Raw genomic sequence first — 9,424 nt, 5'->3', positions numbered from 1 at the left:
CCACAATTCACAAACTCACTTATTCACATTTTTTCCTATCTGAAATCCCAACATCAAAAGCACTGTCTATCTCGGAATTAAGAGTCAATGCCTTAACAATGGCCCACTAGCTTAATGCTAGCCCAATTGACATGCTAATTGATTAGCGTTGATAGTTGCGTTTTATAATCAATAGAGGTATATATTCTTTATCCCCTGTGAAAAATTGCTAGCATCGTACGGAGTTACTTCAAATACAAGTGCTATTCTTCTGTTAGTGTCTGCAGAATTTGCATAATACTGCCTCCAGTATTTTTTTTAGTTTTTTTCTCATCAAAAAAAGCAAACTCAGTCAAGTTTAGAGCAAGAGACAAGGCGTACCAAAACTTTTGTCAATTTCATCTCCCAAATTAGATCACAAATGAGCATTTCCTATATGCGCAGAGGAAAGTTTCCACTGGAATTTGTCTGATTTGTGAAAAGAAATGTTTTGCACGCCTCCCCAATTCTTAAAAAAGATGAAGGACATGTCAAGCTCTATATTTGCTGTAGTTCTTTGTGATTCAGGGCCAAGCAGACTCCTTTTTACATACACAAATGTGTCTATTGCTTCTCGTGCCTTTTCTTCTCCTTTGACTGGAATGACAAACCACGGATAATTGCGTGCATTTGGTCTTTTGTGTCTCACACTCGGCATTGTGCTTATCATCATCAAAACACATTTATTTGAACAGAAGAAAAGCCCATTAGAATTTGATGGCGGGCAGAGGCCCTCCCCATTAAAATGCTACATTTCTTTTCCAATTTTCCACACTGCAGCAAAGCAATTCACTATCAATATTTATCATTATAACAACTTTGAAATAAAATAGAAACATACTCACCACGCAGAGATGCTGACGCAGATGAAGCAGGCCTCCACTCTTGTGCAAACTAGCTGTAAACATGCTGCTCTGAAAGGACCCCCAAATTCTATTTCCGTGTTGAAACAAACAATTCAGCAACGTTGCTGGTTAACCTAGCCTTATAAAGTCAACTTTTTCTCGAAAAGTATTGAAAGGAATCAAATTCATCATCATCAAAAGTATATACCTTGAAAATGAATGCGCGCATTCAACCAATCAGCGCTATTTAACCGAACCAATCAGAGGATATAAAAATGCTGACGTCACTCTACGCTATTAAAACTAAGAATAAATGAAGTGCAAAAAAATGAATGGAACTATATAGCAATGGCGTTATTAATCTATGTATATCCTATCCAACGTATCATATTTATCTGTGTATATAAAATATGACATCTTTTCTCATTATATGTCAGCCGAGTGTAACAAGTGCACGATGACAATCTGCCAGCGAATAACTGCAACATCACAGCGCATATCGTCACTTTAATGGCGATGAAAAGCCCACACAGACTCCGCAGGGTCTTTCTCATTCTTTTCTTTCCTGTGGACCCAGTGTAGATTTTTGTCCTAATTAAACCAACACACGCATACACACAATGCCCTTGCTCTGCTGTGCTCAGGCTGGCATGCACAACTGAGGCTGACTCCAGTTAATACACACATACACACTAGTGTGTACTTTCATATGAGGCCACTGCTGCATATTAACACTGCAGAAGGTCACACTTGGCATGAAGACACCAAAAAGTCCCACTGTATATTTGAGTAGGTAGGAAAAATATGACTGGTATATTGAATCTTAATTGATTTGACGCATCCAAGCGTGTTTTTAATGCAGCTTTGTTTTGTCTGATGGGGGAAGAGGAGAGGGAGATGCAGGGAAATGACAATCAAGCATATCAATGAGCCCTGAGCAAAGCAGTCAGCCGCCCAAATCTAGGTCAGCGAGCGGTATCTACACACTTTTTAGTGGGGGGGACTTGTTACAGGAGGAAAATCAAAGGAGTTTTTTTTTTTTTTTAAGGGAGTCAAATGTTACTGTATTGAGGATTGGTGAGATTGGAAATAGCCTACTTTTAGTTGAGCTCACTGCAGCCTTCACATACAGTGTATTTATGTCGAATATTTGCTCACAATTCAAAGCAAAAAAAAAAAAAAGTCATTTGAGCGGCGGCTTGAGTCCTAAAACAATATATATATATATATTGATAAAAGTCATATATATTTTCTTAATTTCTTTTTTTTTGTTTACCATTTTGTTCAATACTTTATGGCTGAATAGACGCTGCACGACCTTCCCTCAAATGTCCACAAGAGGGAACCAAATGCCAACTTCTAAAACTGCAACAATAGCATTACGAATGGAAAAAGATATATTATTGATTGAGTATAAATTGAAATTCTGTATTTTAATTTTAACTTTATCAGGTCAATCTTAGAGCCAAGATGAATCATAATTTCAACACAATGGTGAACATTTTTAATTGACTGCATTTAAACTCTGAAAACATGAAAAATAAAACAAAAAATGAGAGTTACATCATTTTTATTATTCATATAAACAACTATCAAATTCTATGAATTGGGAGACAACAAAAAAGCAATATCAAAACACATAAAAAAAAAAGATTGTATTCTCTCTGTATTAGAGACTCGCGCAGTAATTTTTGGGTTTTTTTGGGCCCAGCAATTCATCTTTTTACCATCAAAGTTCTGAGTTAAGTTCCTTCAATGCTCATTAACTACCAAGAGACTCCATATTCTCAGTTCCAGTGGGATACCAGAAAGATCGAGACACGGCCGTGGAGCCTTTTTCGCCGAGACTACAATAAAAGGTCGACCCCCACCTCCAGGATTCTTATACTCTTGGCCTCCCACCCACAAGGGAGCAGACTGTATGCGGCTCGACGGCCTTAAGGATGTCATAGATAAGAAGATGCCCAGCCAGGAGGAAAGGTCACAGTGACAGAACGGCCTAGCTCAATTCCCCAACCTAATTATTAAGAGCCCTAATCTAACACTGACAAATGATGATATAGTTTCTTCACTCACAAACACTGCACGGATTATTCCTTGACAACATTAGAAGCAGTTTTACTCACGAGTCCTTCCCCTCAGTGGAGGCGGTGAGCGAGGAGCGTTTGGCCGTCCCGTAGAGTGCGTAAGGAGGCGTGGAGGAGGTGGGTAAACGGGGCAGAGTGCATGTGGAGGGAGGGGCGGGCGGTCTTTCGGAGGGCGGGTACCCAGCCAAGCAGCGCGGTTTGGGTCCTCGGGCGAGCGATGATGTCGACGATGCGGAGAGGGGCGACGTCCTGGGGCCGTACCCCAGGATGCCCGTGCTCATCAGGAACTCCCGGGAGCCGTATACCGGCGGGGTGGGTCCCCGGGCGCCCTGAGGCTGCCCGGGATCCAGCGGTAGACTCCGCCGGCAGGGGATGTCGTAGACGCTGGCATCGGGTCCGTACAAAGCTTGGGATCGGACTTGCAGGCGCAGCATCCGCTCTCTCTCCTCCATCTCACGCCTTTCATGAATGGACGCCATGAGTGCCTTAGAGAGGCCGTCGATTCGGGACGACGTGGCAGGGGCGGTGACAGTCCCGTCCCTGAGGCTGTCTCGGAGACTTTGGGTTTTCAGGGGCAGACTCGCCGGGCTGAGATCCCTGGAGATGAGGCCCTGGAAAGCTGGCGAAGGCTCTCTTTGGATGAACCCCGGGAATGAAGGGGAGGGGTCTCTGGACGAGAGACCGTGCTGAGAAGGCGACGGTTCTCTGGGTTGAGGGGAATGTCGGGCCACACCCACAAAGACTGGACTATACGAGTGAGGGCCGCGCTGCACTGCCCCGACGTCGGCACCCAGGCTCATAAAGTAGCCCACCGCGGGGGGCCCTCTGTGGGGGCGACACTGGGGGTCCACAGTCGGGATGAGGTTTTCATAGGAGCCGCCGCTGCCAGCGTTATGATTAGCCTGCGGCTTGGCGCTCACGTGCCGGCCGCCCTGTTTGAGGCTGAGTGAGCGCGAACTGAGCGTCATGGCCCCAGAGAGGGTAGCGGCCTGCAAGGGGGGCAAGGAAGGGGGCAAAGCTCCCCTGGAAGGGCTTCCGTTAGTGTTCAAGCGGAGGTCAGGACCTTTGTTGTCTCCCGGAGCCTCTGAGGTCTTCAGTAGCTACACATTGAGATTGGAAATATTGCTAAGATTGCAACCATACAGAGTTAGAACCAATCCCAGCTGATGTTTGGAGGAGAGGATCAAAAAAGAACTCAAACTAAAAAGGTGGGACAAATGAGCAACCCATAAAACAAGACAAAAATAGGGATTGTTACATCTCCAAGACAGCTGGGATTGGCTCTAGTTTATTCGCTGATGAGGATAAGCGGGACAGAAAATGGACAAACCTGCTCCGGAGGAATGGGCGACGATCCTCGGGAAATGGCCTCCAGGACTGGTCGCAGCTGAGGCACAGTGGGAATGGAGACGGGGATGATGGCTTTGGTGCGCAGGGCCATCTCTGAAGAAAGGAAGAAAAAAAATATGAACAGGAATGTACAGCACAAAAAGCCTTGCTGACTTTGTACCTTCCATGACGGCGAGGTGACTTTTCAGCAACCCGTGTTCTGGTTTAGGCGGCAAAGGCGGCGGACTTTTCTGTGTTTCCGGTCCGGCGGAGGCTCGGCTGTGGTTGCCGTTGTCGCTCACTTTGACGGACAGCTGCCTGTCGAGCTCTGGTCTCAGGAAGGGAGGCTGAATGTGAATCACAGACTTTTTGCGAGGCCTGGCTGAGTACCTGGAGATCAAAACGATCCTTCCTATAGTCTCAATCTATGTAATGATGGCCGATTTTGAATGTGGTACCTTGGAGAGATGGGACTGCACACTAGGTACTCCAAATTGTTACAGCAACCTCGCGTGAATGGATTTGGTCCTCCATGAAACTTCCCGGTGACCTATGGAAACATCAAAAGCACAAATGAGCTTCTCAGAACTAACATTGTTGCCTATATTTTGGACACTGTAGTCTAAATCAGGCTTCAGTTCCACTTCCGACATCTAGGGGGCAGTCCACGATTGGACTCAGCACTTCTAGTCTATATTTAAATAGCTGCCTACATAACAATAGGGGCTGACTTGTTCATTGGTGGTGCGTCCCCGTGACACCAGGAATAGATGGAAGCCCGTCAGGCCCAGAACAGGGAGAAGAAACAGGCCCGATATGCTGATCACGACCAAACTGTTTGGACCGCCGTTAAGGAAAAAAAACGGTTTAGTGAGGCTGAGTTGGGTTGTCCTCCACGTGACAGCGGCAAGGATACGTGACAGTGCAATGCAGCTTCCACAGCTGGTCCATGTGGTGCAGCACAAAGACCAGGCCCAGGCTGAACACGCAAACCATGTGACCGGTGAGGGACAACAGGAAGAGGAAGAAGTAGCGGTAGTTGCGCCTCCCGATGCAGTTGTTCACCCACGGACAGTGGTGGTCAAAATCCTGCAGTGGATTGGAAACAACTTTTTTTTTTTTTTTTTTAACATCACCATCCCACCTCTCTGAGAAATTGAATTTCTAGCGAGGCTCCAAAGTACGAGAGCAAAGGATTAACCTGATTAATGACATCGCTAACTCTCTCTCATCACGCTCTACCCGTCATTCAAAACAGAAATACTTTTTATTGATTTATTCCCTAAAAACAAAATACAAGCCTACCGTGCCTCTTTAAAAAAGTAATAATGAATCATCGCTACACAACCATCCTCCATTTTTTATTGTCTTTCATAGGCCAATCATTAACATACTTGAATATTCCTCATTTCAAAAATGGATTAATCCAATCTGTAGACCGATACATCACGTCGATGAGTGATACCATGCAATACGATAAAATGGTGAAAAGCAAATAATCTTAATAAATACATGACTTGACCGACCTCCACGCAGCGATCGCACACGCTGCAATGCGAGCATCGCGGCGGCCTGTAGAAGTGACAGGACGCGCACCACTTCATCCGCACTTGGATACCCCTCACGTCCACGTTCTTGTAAAGAGGCGCCCGGAACTCGTCATCCTTATCTTCATCCTCATTGGCTGCCGGTTAACAAAAAAAAGACAACGTTCAATATATGACACCGCGTTTGGGTTTTGTATCAATTTGTTCACACACCCATCGGAAGAACGCCGGCGTCCATGAATGTCGCCATGGTGAAGTTGGCTAGCACGAAAAGGAAAAGGACGGCGCAGCACGGCGGCACGGCAGGGCAGAAGGTCACTGCTAACCACGGGCATCTGCAAATTCATATCAAAACACAAACAATGTTTTAAAGAAGCCTAACATTTACCCAAGATGGCAGTTTCAGATCAAAATGGCCGACTTCTAATTTGAATAGAAATCAGTTCCCCACAACGTGTTGACAAAAAGTGTATCCGTCCCCGCTCAGGTTAAGTTTAACTCAACAAAGACTACGTGAGGATAATCTTTATCCCATTTATTCCCACGGCAGCAGCGGCGGATCCAAAAAGTAATTGTTTACAGTGAAAGCTAAGCAAGTATTAGCGCATGTTCATCACTGCTCCCACATCACGGGGATTACCCAGGGACCCTCCGGGCTGCGGCGACACAATTATTTTCACTGCAGATTAATCTGTTGATTATATGCTAATTTTTTTATCGAGGCGCTTTTTGTCTCATGGATTAAAAATAAAGTCGACCACGATTAATAAAAGTGATAAAATACATGCATACTGTATTGAGTATTCCCCGTCGCTTTCTTTTTGTGGCGTGTACATGCAAGTACTTTGATGATGTCACCGGCGTGTGAGATTAGACGGCGGATCTGAGTAATCAGGTTACACAGTGGGAGTACGAAAAGAACCTTCCGGGAATGTTCATAAATTGAGATGGATAAATTGAGGGAAAATAGTTGATACCACAAACATAATAATCAAAGTGTTCAGGACTGTTAAGGAGCTGTCAATCAATCGGAAGCGAGCGTGGGTTATATGGGATGGGGGTGCAGGTAATGGGAGGGTAAAGTAGCGGGGGAGGGGTCCCCATTGCTGATGCCATGCCAGATGCACACTAATCCCCCCCCCCCCTCCTTCCCCACAGGATTATCAACTCTGGATTACAGGCTTTTTCTGACAGTCCATTGTGGAATCCTCACAGTCGTCTATACGGCATATATACTCTTTCCTATACATCAATGCTCATTTAATTTTTTTGGGGGGGGGAGCGGATTCATCCATTCAACTAAGGCTGCATGACGTCATCAAAATTGAAAAATAAAAGCCGCAATTAATTATTACACTATCAAATTCGAATCGGTACACAAAAGTGACCCCAATCAAATGATTTGTATTGCCGCTTGTGCTCGACCGTTAACTAATTGGATCACGTTGTGACAAATCGTTGGAGCGATTTCTTGAGGACCAGATTACAATGAGGATGGACGGACGCCACTGGGCCCACCCGGAAGACCATCTGGACCGCGGGAGGGACACTTCATTACGCCAACAAGACAAGCCCCACCTAATGAAAAGAGCCCGGCTGCCGGAGCTGTATTAAATCACACACACACACACACTCACGCAGTGTAAGCTGCTCACGTCGCCCTCATCCCCACAGTGGGTCAGTGGCACAGCAGACAGTCAGTCGAGCTGCAAGTTGGTCAAATAGTATGGCTCCTACATTAATGACATCACTGTTGGATGACACACTCATGCACACCGTCCAGTTCATATTAGCGGCTAATTCCGAATACACACATTAATGATTATCCTCATGGTGCAAGCCTGACGCTCTATTCTCTCACTTGCTTACGAAAAGGGTTTAACTAAAGCCAGAAGCAAAGGAATTATGTTTCCTATTTCCTTTTTATTCTGGGCGGGGTGGGCAGTAATATTAAAAAGGAGTTCAAGGTCTGCAGAACAAAAGCAGGAAGGTAGCAAGGAAGAGTTAAGAGGAAGGCTGCTTTTTCTTTTTTTTTTTTTTATATACAAAGACATCTGTTGAAACAGAGAGGGGGGGGGGGGGAATGTGCAGATTTAACAAAAAAATCTACAAGCATCATGCCAAAGTCAAAGACTCCAGCCTCAACCAGTGGACAGATCAGATCCTAATCCTTCTGCATTCCCAACCTGCTGTCATGCTTCAATGTAAAAAGGCCTGGACATATTGTATATGTATAAGAGAAAGTGGGGCAGTTCAAAGGTCACTCCCGAGTGGAGCTGGAGAGGTGGGACAATTCATGCACTAAGCCAAAAGCGACTACATCCATGATGTTTATTTCTTTGTAGCGGTTAATCTCTATATTTAAAGATAAATGTAACAAGACCCATTTGAAATGGATTATAAGTGGGGTCACACGGGTCATTCAGAATTTCAATTTATTAGCAATGGAGCCGTTTTGTTTCAATCATTTTCAAATGAATACTCACACAGGTACCAAATACACGAACCCGAATCTTGTTCACACACACCACAAGTGGACTCTTTCCAAGCTCCCACTACAAATAGGTCAAAATACAGCTCCGAGGAATGATTACAACCTTTATACCAACTGTCACAGTTCAAACGTGTTGAAATGTGCATGTGAAAAGGCGAGCTGCAACAGACTGATGGGAAAAATATTTGATCGGTAAAAGTGTGCTACATAGCTGTGGGTCCTCAGGGCGACCCGCTGACAGCCAACCGGGTCAGTTTCACGGCACACAGGCGGCATATGCTCCTTTTTGGATTGGGGGGGGGGGGGCGGGGGGGCACGTGATAATTATTCATCCATCCACCCTCATCACCTTCATTTGAATTGGGACGAGAGAAGCGAGCTGGTTGTTGTGTCATGTGCTTGTGTTAATATTAAAGATGGGGGAGCTATGGACAAGGGTAATTAACTCTATTATAACTCTTATTAGGACAGAAAAAGGAGAAGCAAAGAGGATTTTATATATTAGTTCATAAAAGTTTTTGGTTTTTTTAAAGAACATGTGTTTTCCAAAACTCTCCCAAATTTACAGTCCAATTTGGTGTACATATATGCGGGGGATTAAATCAATTTAAAATACACACGATTGAAATTGATGCAGCCTGCACGGCCAGTAGCTCAACACCCTTAAATCACTTTTGCAAGAATAACCAAGAGAGTCACTTACGTGAAGACGAAGAAGAGTGAGGTGGAGCCCACCAGGAGGCAGGCGGCCGTGCACACCGGGATGAAGGCGGACGCTCGGAGCGAGCCGCCGCCGCCGCCACCGCCGGTGCCGGCAATCCTATGCGTCCGCTCCATCGTCCGTCTTCTCAAGTCTCAGACCGGCCGGCGTGTGGATAAAGTCCCTCAAACAACAATACAGACATGTTTAAACGCGTTCCGGTATAGGAATGAGCAGGGGAGGATAAAAAGCAGGTCGTGAAAAGCGGAGGATGAGAGAAAGGCGACTGCCTGCGCGCGCGCGCGCTCGCTCGCTCCCTCCGGATTCATGCCTCCAGCGGAGCGGGCACGTTGCCTCCGGCTCAGCCCGAAGGTGGAGCTTTCACTCGCGGGTGACGTGAAAGT

The 9,424-nt window shown here is 45.6% G+C and overlaps 1 protein-coding gene across 3 annotated transcripts; it reads right to left on the bottom strand.

The window, feature by feature from the left end:
* Positions 1–2,344: 2,344 nt before the first annotated feature.
* On the bottom strand, positions 2,345–9,396 carry zdhhc8a (zinc finger DHHC-type palmitoyltransferase 8a). 3 transcript variants are annotated; one of them, XM_061293630.1, is made up of 9 exons: positions 9,024–9,396; positions 6,040–6,161; positions 5,806–5,963; positions 5,196–5,368; positions 4,993–5,113; positions 4,738–4,829; positions 4,461–4,669; positions 4,281–4,393; positions 2,345–4,050 (listed from the first exon to the last, which is right to left on the bottom strand). In XM_061293630.1, the coding sequence occupies exons 1-9, from the start codon at positions 9,155–9,157 to the stop codon at positions 2,986–2,988; spliced, it is 2,187 nt and encodes a 728-aa protein (XP_061149614.1). In that variant the 5' UTR covers positions 9,158–9,396; the 3' UTR covers positions 2,345–2,985. The 3 variants fall into 3 exon arrangements, with proteins under 3 accessions (XP_061149614.1, XP_061149615.1, XP_061149617.1); XM_061293631.1 differs by having other exon boundaries at positions 5,011–5,113; XM_061293633.1 differs by lacking the exon at positions 9,024–9,396 and adding an exon at positions 7,464–7,743.
* Positions 9,397–9,424: the final 28 nt, after the last annotated feature.

The sequence above is a fragment of the Syngnathus typhle genome, linkage group LG12, assembly GCF_033458585.1.
Source record: "Syngnathus typhle isolate RoL2023-S1 ecotype Sweden linkage group LG12, RoL_Styp_1.0, whole genome shotgun sequence".
Classification (NCBI taxonomy): Eukaryota; Metazoa; Chordata; class Actinopteri; order Syngnathiformes; family Syngnathidae; genus Syngnathus; species Syngnathus typhle.
Note: the sequence above shows the minus strand (reverse complement) of the source record. Positions and strands in the feature narration are given on the sequence as shown.

Excerpts from the sequence above, each read along its gene's own strand:
- zdhhc8a (XM_061293630.1), bottom strand. The coding sequence starts at position 9,157 with ATGGAGCGGACGCATAGGATTGCCGGCACCGGCGGTGGCGGCGGCGGC. Across the intron at positions 5,114-5,195 it reads AAGCTGCATTGCACTGTCAC|TTTGGTCGTGATCAGCATAT; the intron begins GTATCCTTGCCG and ends CGGTCCAAACAG. Across the intron at positions 4,394-4,460 it reads TCACCTCGCCGTCATGGAAG|AGATGGCCCTGCGCACCAAA; the intron begins GTACAAAGTCAG and ends TCCTTTCTTCAG.